This window comes from Lissotriton vulgaris, chromosome 10, assembly GCF_964263255.1.
Source record: "Lissotriton vulgaris chromosome 10, aLisVul1.2, whole genome shotgun sequence".
Classification (NCBI taxonomy): domain Eukaryota; kingdom Metazoa; phylum Chordata; class Amphibia; order Caudata; family Salamandridae; genus Lissotriton; species Lissotriton vulgaris.
The window spans coordinates 807,979,693-808,003,032 of NC_141698.1; the positions used below are offsets into that span (position 1 = coordinate 807,979,693).

At 48.0% G+C, this 23,340-nt stretch overlaps 1 protein-coding gene across 1 annotated transcript in view; it reads right to left on the bottom strand.

Moving 5' to 3' along the window:
- Positions 1 to 23,340, bottom strand: part of KIF15 (kinesin family member 15) — a 927,627-nt gene that overhangs the window by 48,161 nt on the left and 856,126 nt on the right. The window contains exon 33 of the mRNA XM_086941724.1: positions 18,925 to 19,090. Within this exon, the coding sequence (XP_086797850.1) occupies positions 18,925 to 19,090 (166 nt within the window). The remainder of the gene's footprint in view (positions 1 to 18,924; positions 19,091 to 23,340) is intronic.

Below are 23,340 nucleotides of genomic sequence, written 5' to 3' on the forward strand. Positions count from 1 at the left end.
CTTTGCTTTAGATATAGTATCCCTACAGCACCTGTTGTGGCAAGAGCCCTAGTTGGAGTGTTCTCCAGAGTGGGCTTCCCTAAGGAGGTTGTCTCTGACAGAGGTGCAAACTTCATGTCAGGATATCTGACTGCAATGTGGAAGTAATGTGGTGTCCACTATAAGTTCACCACACCCTATCACCCAGAGTGCAATGGGCTTGTTGAGAGATTCAACAGGGCCTTCAAAGGGATGATTCATGGACTACCTGAAAAGCTCAGGCGTAGATGGGATGTCCTGATACCCTGCCTCTTGTTTGCTTACAGAGAGGTCCCACAGAAGGGGGTTGGCTACAGCCCTTTTGAACTTCTGTTTGGGCATCCTGTAAAAGGACCCCTTTGTTTGGTGAAGGAAGGATGGGAGAGACCTCTCAAAAAGCCTGCAGCCAACATTGTGGACTATGCACTTGGTCTCCGCTCCAGGATGGCTGAGTACATGGAAAAGGGATCTAAAAACCTTGAGGCCAGCCAAGAAATACAAAAAGCTTGGCATGACCAAAAGGCTGTCCTGACTGTGTACAAGCCTGGACAGAAGGTGTGGGTGCTGGAGCCAGTGGCCCCAGCAGCACTCAAAGACAAATGGTCTGGGCCCCACACAATCATTGAGCAAAAGGGAGAGGTCACCTACCTGGTGGACCTTGGAGCTCCCAGGAGCCCCCTCAGGGTGCTCCATGTAAACAGGCTCAAAGCATATGTCGACAGGAAGGACACGGGCTTGCTCATGGCCACAGATGAGGGACAGGAGGAGGAGAGTGACCCTCTCCCAGACCTGCGCACTCAGAACCCTGATGATGGGTCAGTAGATGGTGTTGTCTTTTGTGGCAGCCTCTCTGAACATCAGCAAAAAGATTGCAAACAAGTTATTCAATCCTTTAGACATATGTTCTCTCTGACACCCAGTCAAACCAATTGGTGTACCCATGAGGTTGACACTGGGGACAGTCTGCCAGTCAAGAGTAAAATCTACAGACAGCCTGATCATGTCAGAGACTGCATCAAGACAGAAGTGCAGAAAATGTTGGAGCTGGGAGTCATTGAGCCCTCAGATAGCCCTTGGGCAAGTCCAGTAGTTCTAGTGCCAAAGCCTCACACCCAGGGTGGTAAGAAAGAGATGAGGTTTTGCGTAGACTACAGAGGCCTCAATGCAGTCACTAAGACTGATGCCCACCCAATACCAAGAGCAGATGAACTTATAGACAGGATGGCTTCTGCCAACTACTTAAGTACATTTGACCTGGCAGCTGGGTATTGGCAAATCAGGTTAGCTGAGGAGGCCAAGCCCAAAACAGCATTTTCTACCCCTGGTGGGCATTATCAGTTTGTGGTAATGCCCTTTGGTTTGAAAAATGCACCTGCCACCTTCCAAAGGCTGGTGAATCAAGTTCTCACTGGGTTGGATGACTTCTGTGTAGCATATCTTGATGATATAGCTGTCTTTAGCTCCACCTGGGAGGATCACCTGGTCCACCTGAGGAAAGTGTTAGAGGCACTGCAGAAGGCAGGTCTCACTATCAAGGCCACTAAGTGCCAGATAGGGCAGACACAGGTTGTATACCTGGGCCACCTTGTAGGTGGAGGCCATGTTCAGCCATTGGAGAGCAAGATACAGGCCATCAAGGACTGGGCTCCTCCAACCACCCAGACTCAGGTTCGAGCTTTCTTGGGCCTGACAGGATATTACAGGAAATTTGTCAGAAATTATGGATCTATTGGGACTCCACTTAATGACCTGACAAGTAAAAAGATGCCAAAGAAAGTTCAGTGGACAGCAAGCTGTCAAAAAGCATTCGACGACCTAAAGCAGGCCATGTGCACAGCACCTATCATAAAGAGTCCAGACTACTCCAAAACATTCATTGTCCAAACAGATACTTCTGTGTTGGGTGTGGGAGCTGTTCTATCTCAGCTGAATTTTGATGGTCATGACCAGCCCATTGCTTTTATTAGCAGAAGGCTGACCCCAGAGAGAAGAATTGGTCAGCTATTGAGAGGGAGGCCTTTGCTGTGGGTTGGGCCCTGAAGAAATTGAGGCCATACTTGTTTGGCACTCATTTCAAGATTCAGACCGACCATAAGCCCCTCTTGTGGCTGAATCAGATGAAGGGTGAAAACCCCAAACTACTTAGGTGGTCCATTTCCCTACAGGGGGTGGATTTTACAGTGGAGCATAGACCTGGCACTGATCATGGCAATGCAGATGGGCTCTCCAGGTATTTCCACTTAGAGCAAGAAGACTCACCTGGTCAAGGTTAGCTTATTGTCCCAAAGTTTAGGGGGGGGGGGGGGGGTCTGCAATCCTATGATCACCCCAGATTTTTGCTTTTTGCTTCACTGGTTTACGACTTTCCCTGGCTGTGGGCCTGCTAATCAGACCCACAGCCTAGCTGTTCTCTCTCTAAATTGACACACATGTACCTTAGGTGCATTTACCAATTGGTACTGGGCCACCTTATCAGTCCCTGTACAGTATACCTTAGGTATCCAGGGCATAGGTGTACCCAGGGCCTACCAGGGGCTGCAGCATGTATTATGCCACCCCTGGCTGGCCATCCAAATCTGACACAACTGGCTGCACGACAGCTGGGGTAAGGTGGTGTAATCACCCTTTGCTTTTGATATAGTATTCCTATATCTAACCCTAAAATGGACACATATATTCCTATCAGTCACTCCTATGGCAGGCCTTATCAATCCTGAAGGCAGAGTGCTTGGAATTATGTGAGATGGTGCTCTGGCATGAGCTGAGCCCGTTTGCAGCTTGCGGAACCAAGTCCTTTATCTGTTTCCATGTTAACGCTATACCATATACTCTTAAGTGCATTATAATCCTCGCGGTTATTGCTAACTTTGGTATAGCATTATCAAAACATGTCGAGTAAGGTGCCATACGAATTGGAATGCTACCCCCTCGCCAATTCTGGCGACGGGGGTAGCATTCCACCCTTCTAGAGGGACACGACATGTATGTAACTGTGAACCCCGGTTAAAGTTAACTCGAGCCTCAGCATCACAAAATGGATGCTGCCACCACAGACACAAGTCTGACCTCCTGCTGCTGGGAGTCCTTCCAGCGAGGGAGGCTTGGACAAAGGGTTTCTTGCCTTGGGAGGTGCTAGCACCACCCCAGACAGGATTTTGTGTATTGGTTAGGACAGGGCTGAAAGGAATGAGACATGCCTGGGGCACACAAGGTGTCCCTGTGCATACACCGGTCTAAACCAGTTCCTGGGGCTCTCCAGCCCCAGCTCTGGCGCAAGACCGGACAAAGAATAGGGGGTGTAATCACCCCCCTTCCTGGTCCCCCCCAGAGGAGGGACCTAGTCGTAGTACAGCCCCCTTTAGCCGGATAAAGGTAGGAGCTGGTCCCATTCCAAATTAGATTATCCTGAACAACTTTACAAGAAGAAACTCTGGACTTCGACGTTCTGCTCCACAGAAGACTGAAGAATCTCCCTTGTGGGCAAGGAGTGTCCACCCTGCAACTGCAGGCACCATCAAGCGTCCAGCGGCTTCACTTTGTCGCCTTCCCTCGAGGATTCAGACTTCAGAGCCCGACGAGACCCGGATTCCCAGACCTCTCCGACCTCTACCTACATCTGCAGCACAGCTGAGATCCGTTGGTGCGACGAGACACGTGGGACCGGCCATCTTGAAAGAAACTGCACTTCGCTTCCAGCACGACTTCTGAGGTAACCTCGACGAAGTGCTTTGGGGATTGAGAAGCCCCAGCCCAGAGCAGCTCCTACACTGAAGATCAGCCCTCCAGCCTCCACGAGATCTGCGTGGGGCCCTTCTGCTCGACGCGTTGTCTGGTCACTTGCCGGCTGGCTTGTGGCCTCCTAGACGACGGACCTTGAAATCTTCACTGCTGGTCCGGTTGCTCCAGACTGGCCCTTGCTCCCTTCCAAAAGAGGAGCCCCCCGGGCCCTCCTGGTCCGCACCAGACGCCTTTTCCACTCACCGCGTGGGTTGCCTTTGCCAAGGCCTGTTGATTCCAAATCCGGATCCGACACCGCCGACAGAGAGAGCCTTCGTGGGACAGCTCGTGCCTCCATCCTGGTCGTCGAAGACACCTCCTGGTCCACGTGGCTGCAGAGACAAGCGTCCACTCTTCACCTGATCGAGACGACGACATCTGGTTCCACTCCAGTCACTGACTAGTGACTTTGAACATTGTCCCCTCTGCTGTCAGGTCTTCAACATCTCTGATCCACCCTTGGATCACACCGGACATCTTCCTCCTGGTCGCCTGCAGCATCTTTTCTTCCAGGCTCCATAGACTTCAACGCCGGAACCCGACACGACTTCGCACCTATGCACCCGCAGCCTGTGGGTGAGGTAACAAGAGCATTTCGGTGCTCAAGGGTAACTTGACCCTCCTAGTGTCCAGTTCCATTGTCGTTTTAGGCCCAACTAGTCAGGATTGTCCGTACTCACCTTTTTCTTGAACTGTACTGTCCATAGACGTTGTTACGCAACTCACGTGTGAGTTCACACTCTGCAAACGCGTTCTGTGGGCCTCCTATTACTTACCTAAAGTTAGTGTAGCGTGGTCCCAGCGATCCTACAGCCTCTGGAAAGCTCCATTCCTTCTATCGACTTTCACATTCCACTTACTTAGTATATGGTCTGTCGTGCCCCTAGGGCACCATTGTAATTTGTGCAACTTAAACGTATTTTTCCTAAGAGATTGTCATGTGCTTAGCCCTCTGATCTCATAAGGAGTTCAGAGGTGTATGTTAGTTAATAAATATATTGTTTATTTTCATAACAACCTGTGTGGTGCCCTTTCACTTGGTATTCATTGGGTTATATGTGGTAAAACAGCTGGCTTCACATGCCAAAAGAGTTTAGCCTGAGACTGCTTTGTCCATGCTACCACTAGGATAGCTGGTCTATAAGACTGACTTTACAACCAATCACCATAAGGGTTGTTTGGAATGATACAAGGTGATCACTAGAACTAGTGAGCATCATATATCAGGCCAACTTCTCACAGTAGTGGCCTCACATGAAGAGGCTTAAGTGTCCGTCGTTGTCTCGAGCCAGTACTGAGTCAGTGGGAGGCAACGAGCACGACCGGAATAGCCAAATTTAAATGGTCGAGTGGGGGACCAATACAGTCCTCGTTATGGCGTTTGTGTGTTCAGTACTCATGTTTAGATGTGAATAGCATAAAAAAACTTATTGCGGTCTTTTTTGATAATGCAACAATTTCAGAAGTATTAACAATGAACTTACTTCTATAAATAATGTTTCCTTTCTCAAGCAAAAGTGAGCCAGTTTCCGTGAAGACCAGACGCATACTCTAGCGAGAGTGAACCAAGACTACAAAGTGACGTCGTCCATCGTAATAATTACGAAGAAGATTATTATATTTAGAGACCAAGCCATATCGCGGTCTCATTTGTGATTAATAGGGCTTAGTCAAAACATCCTTCAGGGGAAATACATTGGAAGGAAATGCATTCACTCTGTGGACTCTAGATCCAGCCCGAGGAAGGAAGTCTCGCGAGAGAAACAGGAACTACCCAAATGCGTCAAACGTCGGTGGTGTCTTTCAAGTAGGTGGGCATAGTATGCACTATTGGTCTTAAAAAGTGGTCTAGAAAAGCCGAGAGAGGCTCCAGAGCTGATCCTTGGCCGGAAATGATAGGCCTACCTGGAGGTGGTCTCTGGGCCTTGCGCACCTTGGGCAGGGTGTAAAAATAAGGCATAGTTGGCTGTGATGCCTGTAAAAACTGTGCCTCAAGGGAAGTGATCCAACCCTCTGTCAGAGCTTCTTCCACCAGGACCTTGATCTCATTGGTCAATCTGGCAGTGGGATCTACTGAAAGTGGGATTTACCAGCAGCAACTGGACACCACCCCTGTGGTGGTTGCTCGGTTTGCTCACAGACATCCAAGGTGACCAGTGTAGATATCGGCACCAATCGACCCTGGGAGTTGTGGCAATTTACTAATTGCAATAGCTCCAATTTGATTTATCAACTGAAGAGTCCATGTAATGAGCGTTATATCGGAATGACTACCAGAAAGGTCCGAACGCGAATGCTTGAACACAAAAGTACTTTCCGGTGCAAGAAGAGTGTTTCTAAATTGACTAAACACTTCATACAACATAACCACAGTGAATCAGATTTCACGTGGTTTGTCCTTGAAAAGCCTTTCATTCCTTCTCACATCAGCAGAAATGGGTATACAAATTGCATACTGACAGTCAAGGGTTAAATGATGAAATACCATGGTTTAGTCTTAAATGAAGAGTTTTCCAAAATAATAGCTTTTCTTGTTAGAGGATTTATTTTTACTGAGGTTTCAAAGGGGCGGACTGTTCGTGGTTGATGTACACCCATAGTAACCTTGACTTATTTCGGTCCTTTACCCTTGTGAACAAGTATCTGTCCCTAATTTGAACAGAGACATAAATTCCAATTTCGTCTTTTTCTTGCTATCCCACTTATGCGCTATACATTCTTTAAGACTTATGAGCATAGATAGCGGTCCTATCTGGCAACTGATTAAACTACAAAAGCGTAGCGTATGACGCATTTGGGTAGTTCCTGTTTCTCCCGCGAGACTTCCTTCCTCGGGCTGGATCATAGAGTCCACAGAGTGAATGCATTTCCTTCCAATGTATTTCCCCTGAAGGATGTTTTGACTAGGCCCTATTAATCACAAATGAGACCGCGATATGGCTAGGTCTCTAAATATAATAAACTTCTTCGTAAACTACTGACGATGGAAGACGTCACTTTGTAGTCTTGGCTCACTCTCGCGAGAGTGCGGGTCTGGTTTTCACGGAAACGGGCTCATTTTTGCTTGAGAAAAGAAACATTATTTATAGAAGTAAGTTCATCTTTAATACTTCCGAAATTGAAGCATTATCAAAAAAGACCGCAATACGTTTTTTTATGCTATTCACATCTAGTACTGAACACACAAACGCCATAACGAGGACTGTATTGGTCCCCCACTCGACCATTTAAATTTGGCTATTCTGGTCATGCTCGTTGCCTCCCCCTGACTTAGTACTGGCTCGAGACAACGATGGACAGGTAAGCCTCTTCATGTGAGGCCACTACGATGTAGACACACAATTTCTCTTCAAATACATTTGTTATGTACAGTTATGTTTAGTTTTAAGTATGGATTCTAGAACCATTACTAAATAAGCTAACTTTTTAGACTGATTTGGAGTTTTTTCAAGCTAATATTCTTGATTGAGTTGGAGAGGTTGAAGGGGTTTGGTCCTGAGTGGGCGAACTTTATGGAGTTAAGATGAAAGGAGAGAGTTTCTCTTTAAAGGGAGAAAATATGAACTTGGCTTACATCATAAATACTACACAGAATAGGACAGACATGGTCTCCCTGCTGTTGTTGTTAAAGCCTAGTCATTCTTGCCTTTACAGAGCGGGGTCTCACAGTTCCTGAGCTAGGTCCTGGAGAGGTGAGGTCTGTTCCCCGGACATACTGGGTGAGTAGATACTGTCCTTAAATGCCACTGGAGAGTTAATTGGGTACAGTGAGTTTTCTAATAATGTATCCATCTTGTGACTGTTACAGATGTACGAAACACCAGTTGACACAGAGTAGTACTAAACAGATGATGGAAGACCATATCCTTTTATGTCATTATGATTTATTCTCACACGTTAGTCATTACACGCAGTAGCATTTACTAGATAGAACAGAGGCCCTGAAGAAAGCCTAGGGTTCTACTCCCAAGTGGCTGAAACATGTTGGCCCCCATGCAGGTATTTGGTTAAACTGCATATAATTTTGCACTGTGCTTGTTTTTAATAGGAAGAGACCTCTTCATTAATAAAAAGAATTTCCTATTGGTGGTTCTCTATCCTATTTTAGATTCACCACTTCCACATTTTCTTTTGCACTGCACTTAATCTCATCAGATCTGTATCATTTGGTCCTAAAGGGATTGTGGGCTCGAATCCCATCTCTCTGATAAGGGTACGATCTTTGTCTCAATGATCTAGAGACATCTGACCCTTGAAGGATGACCAAATGATAATATTGATCATACAATCTTTTGATGGGAATCCTGAATGTGTCCTCCACAATCACTGTTGGTTTACTTTTGTGAATTTTCCGGCCCTTAGTCAGAATTAGTTAGTCTAGGCTTGCTGGTTGTACTAACTTAGACACCCAGGTGTCGATGTAGAGGTTCTTAAATATCCTCTTTTTAGACCCCTAGGTTTTTTGTGTTGCTAACCTATATTTGGCTACCATCGCAGCATGTTAAGGAGCTTGAGGGACAGCTCCTTTAAGGCCTTGGGATGCATGATGCGGTAACAGATCTTGAGACTGTTGTCATGGTCCAAAGACCAGAGGCACACCAAATGTGGGTCAGTCACAAATCTGTTAGTGACAGGCGCCACAGGACTTGAAAGCAGCCTTCCTAGCTGGCACTCTCGACGAACCAGAAGATAAAGTCTAAAAAAACTCTCGACAAAAAGTTGAAAAAAGGTCAGTGTTAGACCTGCAGTCCTTAGGGTGGTCTCCCCCACTAACTTTTATCCTACTTACCTTCACTTTTTGCCTGTGTCTTTTTGTTGCCCTTAGGACTCTGAACACTTTACCACTGCTTACCAGTGCTAAAGTGCATGTGCTTTACCTGCAAGTCCTTTGTAAAGAGGTATACCATATACCCAGGGCCTGTAATCTAAATGCTACTCGCAGGCATGCAACACTGGTTATGCCCCCACACAAATAGCCTTTCAAACCTGTTTCAGGCCTGCCATTGCAAGGCCTGTTTGTGCAGTTTAACATGCACTTGCCAAGCCATAATCCCCCCTTTTATTACACATACGTCACCCCTAAGGTAGGCCCTAGGTAGCCCGATGGGTAGGGTGCTGAGTAACTAAAAGGTAGGACATGTACTTAAGTTTTACATTTCCTGGTAGCGAATAACAGCTAATTTAGTTTTTAACTACTGTGAGGCCTACTCCTCTCAGACTAGCACTTTTAAGCTGTTATTCCAGATCAGAAAGTAGTAGCTACATCAGGTTTCTTATCTTTGGAATGGTAGTGACAAATCCTCATAGGTGGTAAGCTTTGATTTGACATTACCATTTAGAAAATGCCACTTTTAGAAAGTGGACATTTCTCTGCTCGTAACTTTGCTCTGTGTGTCTGAAGCACAAGTTACTACTTGTGTAACGATATATCTGTAAGAGACATTAGTTAGTGATAGATTCCTTACCTTAGAATATCCCCAGGCGTCAGACTGGATCTGGAATTTTTTTGCGTCACAGTACCCTTGCGCGTCGGTAGGCGTCGTCTGCGGCTCCGCGTCCGTCGTCGGCGCCGTGATGCCGCCGTCGGAGTACTTAGACGCCGCCTCCGCGTGCTGACGTCAGTTCTTAAACACAGCTTTTCCGCGCCAGAAGCGCTGAGCCATGTTAAAAACCAACACTGGTGCCATTGAAACTAGGGCCCTGAAAGGGGATGACCTTAAGCCTAGATATCGGTTCGCAGACCGGGGAGGATGGGTGGGTCGGTAAGGAATCTATCACTAACTAATGTCTCTTACAGATATATCGTTACACAAGTAGTAACTTGTGCATCTGAAAGAGACACGTTAGTGATAGAGTCCTTACCTTAGAATAGATACCCCAGCAATACCAACCCCGGTGGTGGGTCTGCGAACCAATATTCACACCAGAAAGTCCTGGAGGACGGAACGGCCAAAGAAGCCATCCCTCCGGACTTGACTGTCCAGGAAATAGTGTCTTGCAAACGTGTGCAGCGAGGTCCACGTAGCTGCCTAGCAAATGTCCTGCAAGGGCACTCCCCGGCCCAGGGCAGTTGTAGTCGCCGTGGCTCGGGTGGAGTGAGCCCGCAATCCAACAGGGGGCTCCTTTCTAGCCAAGGAGTAGCATGCCTGGATACACAAGATGATCCATCGGGAGATGGTCCTCTTATGTACCGCCTTCCCCTTCTTAGCGCCCACGTAGCCAACAAAGAGTTGGTCATTCTCCCGGAACTGGCGTGTGCGATCCAAATAGAACGAGAGCGCACGTTTTGGGTCCAGACGGTGGAGCCGCTCTTCCTCTTTAGAGGGGTGCGGTGGCGGAAAGAAGGTTGGAAAAGTGATGGACTTCCCGATGTGGAAGGCTGTGACAACCTTGGGCAGGAAAGATGGCTTAGTGCGCAACACAACCTTGTCCGGATGGACAGAAAGGAAAGGAGGAGTACAAGAGAGGGCCTGGAGCTCACTCACTCTCCTGGCAGAGGTGATGGCAACCAGGAAAGCAGTCTTCAGTGTAAGAAGGCGGAGAGGACAATTGTGAAGTGGCTCAAAGGGAGCGCACATCAGAAATGTAAGTACAAGGTTCAAATCCCACTGAGGCATCACAAACGGAACAGGTGGAAATGTGTGTGTGATGCCTTTAAGGAATCGATTTACAATAGGGGACTTGAACAAAGATGGTTGATCAGGCAGCCTTAAGAAGGCTAAAAGGGCAGAAAGATAGCCCTTGATAGTGCCCAGAGCAGAGCCCTGCCGGGCAAGAGAAAGAAGGAAGAGAAGAACCTCAAAAAGAGGGGCAGAGAGAGGATCCACAGCCTTTGCTGTGCACCATGCCACAAATCTGTTCCACCTGCAGGCGTATACCGACTTTGTGGAGGGACGCCTGGCTGCCAGAATGATGTTACAGACTTCAGGAGGCAGGTCAAATGGCCTCAACTGTCGCAGCTCAATCTCCAAGCATGGAGGTGGAGACTGGACAGGTTCGGGTGGAGGACCGTCCCCTGCTGCTCCGACAGAAGGTCCTCCTGAAGAGGCAGACGAACCGGGGGATCGACTGACATACTGAGTAGCTCGGGATACCAGTACCTTCGTGCCCAGTCCGGAGCCACAAGGATGACTTGGGCCCGGTCTCGCTTGATCTTCTTCAGCACTCTGGGCAGAAGTGATATAGGCGGAAAGGCGTGCAACAGACCGCAACTCCACTCGCGACGAAAAGCGTCTCCGAGCGAGTGCCGCCTTGGAAATTCCAACGCACAGAACTGATGACATTGTGCGTCCTCTTCGGTGGCGAATAGATCTAACCAAGGCTCTCCCCACTGCAGAAAGAGACCTTGCGCCACGTCCGAGTTCAGACGCCATTCGTGATCCATCATGCACCGGCGACTGAGTTCGTCCGCCCTGGCGTTCAGAGAACCTGCCAGGTGTTGAACCACCAGGGTCACGCCCTGATGTTCCAGCCATTGCCAGTGGCGCAGAGCCTCCTGGCAGAGGGTCCACGACCCCACCCCGCCCTGTTTGTTGCAGTACCACATGGTGGTGGTGTTGTCTGTGAACACCTGCACTACACTCCCTCGGACAGAGGGGAGGCATGCCTTCAGTGCTAGACGAATTGCCCGCAGCTCCAAAAGGTTGATATGGAGCCGGGACTCCGCCGGAGACCGGAGGCCTCTGATTTCCGCCTCTCCCATGTGGCCTCCCCAGCCCTGGAGGGACGCGTCCGTCACAACCACGTGCTCCGGTTGGGGAAGGGAGAGGGATCTGCTGCTGACCCAATCGCGGTCCGTGAGCCACCACTGCAGCTGTCTCGCAGTACCCTCCAAGATCAGGACGTGGTCGGACAGGTTGACCTGATGCTGGGCCCACTGAAACTTCAGGTCCCACTGCAGAGCCCGCATCCGCCACCTGGCGTGATGCACCAGTAGGATGCAGGAGGCCATCAGCCCCAGAAGCCGCAGCATCAACCTGACCGAGATCCGGGATAACGGCTGAAAGATGGGAATTAGTGCCTGAATATCCCGGACCCGCTGTTCGGGCGGATAAACCTGAAACCGCGCCGAGTCTAGAACCGCTCCGATGAAGAGGAGCTTCTGAGAGGGGCACAGGTGTAACTTCGGCACATTGATGGAGAACCCCAGCTGGTGCAGGAAGTCTGCCGTCGTCTGGAGGTGGTTGACAACTGTCTGGGGCGAGCCCGCCTTCAACAACCAGTCGTAGAGGTAGGGGAAGATTGAAACCCCTAACCTGCGCAGATGAGCTGCGACCACCGCCATCACCTTTGTGAACACCCGTGGGGCGCTGGTAAGGCTGAAGGGGAGCACAGTGTATTGAAAGTGCTCGTGGCCAACCGTGAACCGCAGGTAGCGCCGGTGGGCCGGCAGGACGGGGATGTGGAAATAAGCGCCCTGCAAGTCCAACGCTACCATCCAGTCTCCTGGGTCTAGGGCAGCTAAGACCTGAGCCAGTGTCAGCATCTTGAACTTCTCCTTCCGGAGGAAGCCGTTGACGTTCCGTAGGTCCAAGATAGGGCGTAGGCCCCCTTTGCCCTTCTTGGGCACCAGAAAGTAGTGGGAGTAGCAACCACACCCTACTTCTGGCCCAGGAACACGCTCGATGGCCCCCTTGGCCAAGAGGGCCGTAACTTCCTCCTGCAGAAGTCGCAAATGATCCCCCGATAGACGGTGGTTCTGCGGTGGCATGGCTGGAGGCGTCGCCTCGAAGGGGAGGGAGTAGCCCCTTCGGACGATCTGCAGCACCCACCTGTCCGACGTGACAGTGCACCAGTGGAGGAGGTGATGGCGAACCCTGCCACCCACTGGCATCACATGGGCCTGAAAGCACTGACTAGGAGGGTTTTGAGGCGGATGCTGCGGGGGAAGATGTGGACTGATCTCGCCGTTGTCCCCTACCACCGCCACAGCGGTTTCCACGGCCGCCACCGCGTTGGGTATTCCCCTCCGGAGCGTGGCTGGCAGCACATGTGGGGGCACCCCTTCCGTGGCCACGAAAGGAATGACCGCCACCGTCGTTGCCATCGCTCTACCCAGTGAGTCGGTGGTATCCAGTCCACACTGGATAGAATATCTGGCTGCATCCCGACCTTCCATAAGGGTTTGGCCGAGTTTTGCCCGTACCTCCAACGGATACTCTGGCAGCACTTCCGTGACCGTATCCCACAGTGAGTGGGCGTAGCGGCCAAGAGGCATGCGGTGTTGGAAGACCGCAGTCCCAGACTAGGGGATGAGAAGATCTTTTTGCCATACTGCTCATACCTCTTGGATTCCCTGTCTGGCGGAGCGGACGGGAATGCGGTTTGGGAATTGGAGGCCTGGATGACCAGGCTCTCAGGGGTGGGGTGGGTGGACAGGAAACATGGGTCACCCGGGGCCGGGCGGTGGCGTCTGGCCACGTTCCTATCTACGGGCGAACCCATAGCGGGCTTGGACCATGTGCCCAAAAGAACGTCAGTTAAGACCTCGTTAAACGGCAGCAGAGGCTCGGCTGAGCACGACTGCGGCTTAAGGACCTCGGTGAGGAGGTTAGTCCTCACGGCCGCGACGGGGAGCTCAAGGCCCAAGGCCTTGGCTGCCCTCATCAACACCACACTATAGGTTGCCCCCTCCTCCGTAGCCATGCTAGGAGGGGAGACAAAGCCAGTGTCAGGCAAAGTGTCTAAACCACTGGCTTCCCCAAGTTCACCTGCCCAGTCTTCATAAGACTGGCACTCACGTGTCAGAGGGTCCTCCGACCCCTCCCAATCCTCCTCATCACCAATCGCCTGGTACTCAGGGTCAGTAAAGGATGGGGCCGGTTCATGGAAACTGAACTCACCAAACGGCGTCTGAATCGGCCGAGCGGCGCCGTTCCGGCGCCGGAACCGGGTTGAGGGAGGCGTCGGGGATGGCGCCGCCCGAGGACAGCGCCGGAGGTGACACCTGTGGGGTCGGCGCTGGGGAGGTCGTTAAATCCACCGGCGACGACCCGGATCCGAATCCAGCGGGGCCCTGCGGCGCTGGGCCCGAAGGCGCCCGCAGCGTCGGGCCGAAGCACCCGACGGTGTCGGCGTCGAAGCCCCCAACCCGCTAGGACCCCCAGACGGGATCGCTGGGCCCGCAGGCACCGCGGAACCCGTCGGGGGAGAGAGAGACCTCATGGCCTGAGGAACCGCTCGATCTCACCCGGCGTCGCGTTAGGCCCAGGGAACGGAGGGTATGAAGCTGGACGCGACGCCTCCGACGGAGCCGCGTGGGCGGTGCCACCTGAACCCTCGGCCGCGTTGCGCGAGCGTCGGGGTGGGGGGGGGGAGGGGGGGAGTCGGAAGAGTGATGACGTCTCTTCGACTTCTTGTGCTTACCTGAGGAGTGATGTCGACTCCCGGAGCTATGATGGCTCCGCTCCCGCAACCGGTCCCTCGACCTCCGTCCGGACCAGGACCTCTCTCGGCGCGGGCCGACTGCCGGAGTTCGAGTCGCTTACGGGACCACTCCCGTCTAGCTTTCGAAGTAAGGGCCCGGCAGTCGAGGCAGGTCTTGTCGTCATTGTCGACGCCGAGACAGTGGAGACACCGACGGTGAGGATCCGTGACCGACATCAGTTGGTCGCAATCTTCACAGGGCTTGAAACCAGGCATCCCTAACGGCACCGATCGGAGTCGAAGACTCGAAAAGGGATGATCAAAAGATCAAAAAAGAGTTAGTCAAAAAGTGACTAAGGTACCACTTTTTCCAGATCTGCGCTGCTGGCGCGGAAAAAAGAAGAACTGACGTCAGCACGCGGAGGCGGCGTCTAACTACTCCGACGACATCATCACGGCGCCCACGACGCAGACGACAGACGCGGAGCCGCAGACGACGCCTAATGACGCGCAAGGGTACTGCTACGCAAAAAAATTCCGGATCCAGTCTGACGCCTGGGGATATTCTAAGGTAAGGAATCTATCACTAACGTGTCTCTTTCAGATGCAAGTCTCCAATGCATGTCTGGGCGACTTTGTGCATTCCCTTTCGACAGAAACAAACACAGGAAGGGCTGGGTGTGACAGAAGATTCATCTCCATTCTGACTTTCGGGTAGGAACGGGAGAGGGGAATCACACTTACACATGAATAGACTGTGCCCTGTCCGCATGCATTGTATTATTTACCCCACTACAATTAATCTGGTAGATAGGATTGGGTTGAAAGGGATCCTTGTGCACTTCAGAGTGTTACTTTAAAGTCACCCAAGTAGGAAAGCAGGATCTGCTTTCATGGTTACTCCCACTTTTTGCTGGTGTCAGTATGTTTTTTTTTTTACAAGTCTGACTGGGTTCGTGCTAATTAGGACCCTAGTCAATTGTGCTTCCTCCCTAAATTGACCACAGTAAGTACTGTTGTACATCCAAAATTGGTTACTGGTGCACCCTTGTAAGTCCCTAGTACATGGTTCTAAGGTACCCAGGCCATAGGTACACCAGGGGTGTCACATGAGCTGCAGCATGTATTAAGCCACCCATTATAGACCACTCAAACTGTGACTACAGGCCAGCCATTGCAGCCTGTGTGAGTTGGTGCTAGCACCCCTCACAACAGATCTACGTTTTCTTATATTGGAGGTCACTGCACTTAAAACCTAGAAGTCACCCCATGGCAGGCCTTTCAGTCATAAAAGTAGGGTGCTTGGTTATAACTAAGTGTGAGGGTGCCCCTGCATGAACAAAACACCCCTACAAACCCAAGAGTTGATTTTCCAGGCTTTGTAAGTGCTGTCAGTCATTTTAATACATATAGTGGCCATCAACTTACCGTTGCCAAGGCTTATTGGCTCTACACTACAGAGATCTTCGGGCTACAAGAACTCCAGCCCCTGGCATCTCTTCCTGCTATGTACAGCATCTTCACTGCATTCTCTGCACGTTGGTCCTTCCTTTTTGGTGAGCTGGTCGAGGTCCTCTAGCAACTCCTGCTCCATTCTTATTGCTTTGGGGACCTGGAATAATTTGAATTGGAACTCTTGTAGGTGTGTGATGGTTGGTAGTTGTGCTGGTATTGTCATTGGCAGCACTGGCGGGGGCAATGGGTGGTGCAAGTCGCTGTTGCCTCCTGAAGTGGGCCTTGGCACGTCTTTTTTTAAAAAAAACCAAATTAAGCACTAACTAAAATTCAAGCTTCACAGCTGTTTGGTCAAAGGAGACATCTTAATGCAGAACTGCTTACAAGTACTTTTACATGGACAAATCCTAAAACAACATGAGGCACATGTGAAAAGAGACAAAATAAAAGGATTGTTTTAAGCATACTGGAACATTTATTAATGTCAGCGGGGTGTTCAATGTCAGCGGGGTGTGCTAATTACAGGCCACCACAAAAAAAGCTCAGTGTGCCTAGTTAGAGTGAATCTCATCACCACTGATGCTCCCATCCAGACTTCTCTAAATTACACGAACATATGCTGCTCTTTCATGGCATATATTTAGGCTGTGGGGTTTTAGGTTTAAACCTATAATAACTGATAAAACCCCACTGACAGAAAAATAGCCTTCACTGGTGAAAACATATAAACACTGAAAAAACACCTGCACAACCACAAACTAAATGCCATTCCATGAAAGGAAAAAGAAAGTGAAAGAGTCATTTTGTTCTTACTGAAGGGGTCAAAAAAATGTAACTTTGTTATACAAGCTAGCAGTAAGAAAGACTGGCGAACATTATTCTGCTTGAGTTTTGTTCTTTAGGGATGCAACTAAAATATTGTTTCTTCTTCCTTTTAATTTTTTCAGATTTATGGCCTTTGGTCTAAAGATGCAGGGTTTAGTTTCCCGTTTTAGGTTTAGTTTAATTATTTTATAAACTATAGAGAATCAGGACATACCAAACTCACATTTGATATTTTGGCTGCATTTGATTCTTTCACTGATAGGTAAAATGGCTAGTTTCATAAAAATCTTTCCTAATATGTGTCATCACATTTACCCACAGAGAATGTGTAAAAACCCTTAATACATCAGACCATAGTTTCTAGTGGGACAGTATTGATAGTAGGTGAATTGCCAACACCTCAGGCTTTAAAAATTAAATGCAAGGTATAGTGACAAGTATATATATCACCAAGCATCTGGGATAGTGGTGAAAACGTGACACCAGACTTTTGGAAAGCATGGAACGCAGTGTCACTTATTATGCTCTGCAAAAAAGGTTCTTTCCAAGTTCAACAAAGATTGGAGTGATATTGTTTGTATTTGTAGTAATTCAGCAACTTATATAAAAAAAATGTGTGTGATGACCTGTCAAAATTGAAACCCGAGCTGAAGTGATTCCCTGTAGGAGATCCTTGCCACTTGTTAGATGGTATGCTGAAAGCATCTTTACAATCTTCAGAGTTAATGAGGGATGCTTTTGACTTTTTAGTCCATTCTGGTGCACTGTTTTTTTATGCCCTGAACTAAAGCGCAAATATTTATCATTTCGTGCTTTATGTGGCATCAAAGACAGAGTCATCCCAACTGTGCCCTTTAGCTGACGGTTCTTAGCCCAAGGGGCTACGAATGATGAGAGTGCTTTTTCACAGAAGTTTACATGGGAAGGATAGCCCGAGCGTGCATGACTAAAGACTCACTGAAGAAGTATTGTATGGTGTACTACAATAAGATTAATTTGCAAAAATCTCTTTGGACCTCATAAACACTATATGTACACTGTCTATATACCATGTTCTTTCAGTGCAGAAAGCAAGCAATGATAATAGCAAAACATTCTAAAAACACCGGAAAAACACTTTTTCTGTTGTTTTTAGTGGCGTGAAAATGTCTAACCACTGATAACAACAGTTTTTTAAGATATTGAAAACACTGACAAAACCCCACCAGAATTTACCAAAAATAGAAACTGAAAACAGGACAGCCTACATATATTGTAAGAAATACAGCACAAACATAAAATGTTAAACTTAAGTTCGTAGTAAAAAACAAACGGTAAAAAGATGCATTTAGTAGTTCACAAACAAAAAGCACATAGAGAAAACCTTCGCTTTCAGGTACCATAGAACTGACAAAAAGAAAAGCAAGGCCAGCAGAGAGCAGTAGAGGCAAGGACACACAATTGCTATCCTTTTATGCACATGTACAAAGCTACAACTCCACAAAAGTGACACTCCATTTAAGTTATTGGTGTCTTATTAGCAAGATCGGAACTCGCCCTGCAGTGCCAAGACAACCAATATCGAGAGGAGGTTGGCCAGTTCTTACAGTCCTGTATTGCTTCACAAGGCTAATCCGAATGTGGCCTATCCAACAGCAAAAGGTGGCTGACCATGAGCCAAGCTCCTTAAGAATATACACAGTATTACAATATTTTAATTTTTTAGAGAACGCAAGCCTTGAGGGACCGCTAAAGTTTCTCAAGGAGAGCCATTAAATGAAGTGTGCTCTTGACCCTTTCCCACAAACCAGCTAGAGCCTTTCACGTCAGTTGGGGCAGCGCTCTAGGCTTTCATTCTTTCCGAGAGGCAAGAGAAGGATACATTCTCACGCTAAGATGAGGAACTACAAAAAAATATAAAAGGCAAACAAAAAATAATGGGAATATTCCAAACAAACCAAAACCATTCACTGCTGAAAACCAAGCTTAATCAATCAAATTAGACTGTCCCCTGAAACAGTAACTTAAAGAAACAGAAGAAACAGACAAAGTCTATTGAGACTTGAGTGCAGGCCTTCCCCACCTGGAGTTGAGTGACCAACACCTAGCCAAGAGACCATAGAACCAGCAAAGTTTAAAGGGCATTCACCACAAGGAATGGGTGTGTGTCCCCAGCGACTTTCAATGACTATGCTTGTTTCATGCAAGCCCCCACCTGGATGTCTGTATTATACAGTAATAGACAATTAAATTGTTGAAAATCTGAAGGTTTGGTCATAGAAAGGACAGCTGTATACTAGGGAAACTGTTTTTGTGTGTAAAGAAATAAAAAAATTCAGAAGTAGCCACCAGATATTTTGTATGTAAAGAAGGCTGTTGGAATACAGTTTCCAATGATTCAAAAAAAGGGTGCCAATCGTCAACTGGAACATTTATGACGTGAAAACATTTCTAGTGTGTTAATTTAGCGATTCAAAGAAGACTAAGCATGCCAGTGGGTCAAACCTTTTGAATTTGCTCCCGTTGCTCGTTTGATTCTTCTAGCTTTGACCTCAATTCTTCTTTTTCTTCGAAAGCCTTGGATTCCAGCGCTCTTGTCCGATCAATTTCCTTTTTCATCTCAATCAGAGAATTATTTGTGGCTTTCAGGGCGTCTCTAGTCTCATCTAATCTGCAAATAGGACATTTTAACTTAAGCATTTAATGTGCAACTGATTTACAGGTCCTGTAGCATTTAAGTGTAGCATTAAAGTGAATGCAAATGTAATCCACAAGAGTGGGCAGGCATCTAGCATATAACTCCTACCCAGACCATTTACTGCAGGTTTCTCCACCTGCACTTCTTCAGAAATATACAAAAATGTATTTCACATTAAAATAGTGACAACATGACTACATGGTTTGATATTAAATTAATAACCCACTCCTTTAGAGGGGATGACAGCTCAGAGCACATTAATTCCAACTATAAGGATTGTTTTCATGACTAGCTCTGTAAAGAACAAGTTACTTAACTTCTGTAATGCTCTTTCTAGGAGATTCTCTTATCTAACCGCGGATTTCTCACCCTTGAAAATTGCACGCGGCACACACAATCTAAAAAAAAAACATTTATTCAACAGTACTCCTGAGCGCCACGGTGTGGCGCTGTGTGGCTCCAGACTACAGGAAAGTGGTGGAGCAGTAATGCATATAAGCACCACTCCTGCACTTGGATGTTAGTTTCTTATTTAACTTTCCAGGCTCTCAAATGCATACGAAAAATATTGTTGGCAGCAGTATGCTGATCCCGAAATTGGGACCTTTTTAAATGTCAAGAACAAACAGACCACTCCACAGAAGAGGGAGGGCAGTGAAGAATCTGTGGTTAGACAGAGTATCTACCAGAAAGAGTTACTGAAGGTAAATAACTTGTTATTCTAATGGATACTTCTAACTGCAGATGCATTACTTTAGGATAGATACCAAAGCAGTACCTCCCCAGGTGGAGTTTCTCTGGAGAGGACTCCGATGAAAAATTCTTACAAAACCATGAGGGTTGCAGTCAAGGAAGTAATGCTTCATGAATGTATGCACCAAGACCCACGTTGGAACCCCTCAAAAACCAAGGACAGGCACTGCTCGTGCCAAATCAGGAGTAGAAGCCTTAGCAGAATGGGCTGTCAGAACTTCTGGGGTCTGCTTCTTGGCCAGTGCATAGCAGATCTTAATCCAGAGGACTATCGAACACCATACTGCACAGCCTTTCCTTTCGCTGCCCCAGTGACTCTCACAAAAAGATGATCATTCTCACTGTGTTCCCTGGTAGATCAATGTAAGAGCCTAAAGCCCTTTTAGGGTCCAGCTTATGAAGCCTCATACATTTTTGAAGGGTATGGGGGAGTAAAGAACGCAGACCGGGTGATGGATTGCTCAAAGTCACTCATTTAGGAAAAAATGTTGGCTGAGTCCTAAACACCAACTTGTCTGGGAAAAACAAGCTGTATGACTATTACGCTGAAAGGGCCTACACTCCAGTCATGCAACGAGCTGGTCTAATTGCAATGAGAAAGATAGTCTTTTAAAGCCAGGAGATACAACTATGCATAGGCTCTAAAGGTGGGCAAATGAAACGTAAAGAACAAGGTAAGGTCCCACTGTGGCATCACAAAAAGAACAGGTCTGTCAAATCTTTAATAAATCTCATCATAATACGTGGTTAAGCAAGGATGGTTTGTCTAACAATCATAGGAAGTCCCGACCAATACCGTAAATAGTACTCATCGCGAGGAATGTGTGGGTCCAAAGACAAAAATGGAAGAACATCCGAAAGCTTGGATTGTTAAGTGTCAATCTGGTGATTACCACACCTGCCCACAAATTCTGCTCCATCATGAATGGACTATGTGTAAGAGCATCTAGTGGAGACAGTGACTTCTGCCACTTCAGGAGGCAGATCAAACAGTCAACGGCTGCTGGTTAATATCCATGCATGGAGGGGTAGATTGCAAAGATTCAGGTGGAAGAACCTTCCCTGTTGCCTAGACAGGAGATCCTCCTGATGATTTTAAAAACCTGCGGCAAGAAGGTGTACAGGAGTCACATGTTCCTTTCCAGCCGGAGCCCATCTCCCAGCAAGTGTTCTTGCAGAAACCCCAACCTATTGCACATTCAATGGTGAGGGAAAGATCTAGTCAGCCCCCCTCCCCCGCCCCCCCCGCTAGAAGATGCCCTGCGACACGTCTGGATTTAGTTCCAATTCATTGTCTGCTAGATATAGGCTGCTGAGCTCATCCGCTCTGGCATTCAAGGACTGTCAGGGGGATCATGATCAGAAAGATGCCCTGATGCTCCAAACCCCAGAGGCTAAGCCTCCTTTTTAGCGACGGTATGAAGGCCTTCAAGGTCAAAAGAATGGCTTGTGACTGTGGCAAGTTGATATGAAGTCAGGTGTCTATAAGAGAATAGAGTCCTCTGATCTCCACCTCTCCCAAGTGGCCTCCACAACCCAACAGCGATGCATATGTAACAAGTGTCCACACTGGGTGCGGTAGACAGAGGAGTCTACCATGGGTCCAATTTCAGTCTAGCAACCACCACTGCAAATCATTTGCAGTCTCCTCCGACACCTTGATGGAATAAGACCGGTTCACATGGTGCTGAGCTCACTGAGAATTCAGATACCACTGCAGATATTAATGCTGAGACTGCATGTATCACCTGGTGTGGTCCATTCATAGGATGCAAGAGGCCAAGAAGTCTCAGAGCTACTCATTGACTCCTAGGACAAAGTCTGAATAAGGATCAAAGGCAAAAGTCCCAAAACTGGTGAGTTAGAGGAAAGGCTTGAAAATAGATTGTATCCAGATTAGTTTTGATAAAGGGGAGCCTCTGCAACTGAGTTAAGTGTGACTTCAGCGTGTTGATCAAAAAACCTCTAAGATGTTAGGGGGTTTGCTGCCAAGTGAGGTGGCCTACTACTGCGTTGCTTTCGAGTAGGTGGCATTTGAAGAGGGGTTGACAGGAAAGGCAAGGTATATCCATGCTGAACAATTTGTAGTACCCATCTGTCCAATATGATGCTATGCTACCTGTGAAAGTGACAGCTTATCCTGCCTCCCACAATGTGCAAAAGGGGACAAACTAAAGGGTTTGGGAGTGGTGGCAGGACAGTGGGATACTAGGCAGTGAGTTGCCTCTAAGGTACTCAATCTTGTCGGCCGGATCTCTGACCACTATCTCAAAAGGGTTGGGAGCTCTGTTAATGCAGATGTGGGCCTCAGCATTGCCTCTGCTGGATGACCCTTCTGAAGCCTCATAAAAAAACGGTACTGTTTAGTATACTGCCACACAAGTGCTGAAAGGCCAAGAGAGTGTGGGGTGGCTATGATTTCTTTGAAGCACTCCATGGAAGGGTGCTCCTAAGACACAGGTGCCATCAAACAGCATGTTCACCATTGATGCCTGGATGTCACTGGAAAAGCTGAAGATCTCATCCAGGCCTGGCAGCGAAAGAACCATGTTAATAGTGACTGCCCTACCAAAACAACTGGTGGTGACCAACCTTATCTAATTAAATACTTCACAGCATCGTGTCCATCTTGTATAACATGAGCCAATTTGGCGCAAAACTCGTCAGGGCTGCAGGTAAAACTTTTTTTACCATGCCCCATAACTCATGCGAAAAACATACATAGAGGACCCTAGTGCTAAACATCATCTTCCCAAAGGCCTCTGTGGGTTTGGTCTCCCTTTCTGTGGGTGGACTAGGGAAAGAGTTAGGCCTGCACCAGCATGTGGAAGCTTGCACCACAAGCCTCTAGGGAGTAATGTGCTGGAGGAAAAATGGGTCCCCCGGGGAGGTTTGAGCCACCAGCAATTTACCTATTCACAGGCAGGCATGATCCAGGTTTGACCAAAGTGTCCATTAAAGTGTCTGTAGGGACCTCATCAAACAGGAGGAGTGGCTCTGAAGAAGTCTGCCCAGACTTTAGGACTTTTGTAGGAACATTAGTATTTAACTCCACAGATGGCAACTGGATGTATAGGAATTCCATAGCCCTCCTGATAACCATGGCAAAAGATGTGGACTCCTCTGAGGACAGGCCAGATGGAGAGTTTAGACCAGTGTCAGGTGACTTAGCTAGCACATTTGCATGTTGATGAACCAGAAGGAAAATGCTACTTACCAGTATGTAACTGTTCTTGGCATGTAGAGCTGTAGATTCATATACTTATGCATAGATCGCCATCTGGTGTTGGGCTCAGATGTTTGAACTTTGTTTTTGTCTTGGAGGAAGTCTTTGTAGTCACGAGATAGGTGACTCCTCCTTTGGGTGACCGTGCACATGGGCATCAACTCCATCTTCAGATTGTGTCTAGCCATAAATGGTGATGGAGTTAGTAAGAAATAGAAAAGAGATGTCCATGTGTGATGTATCT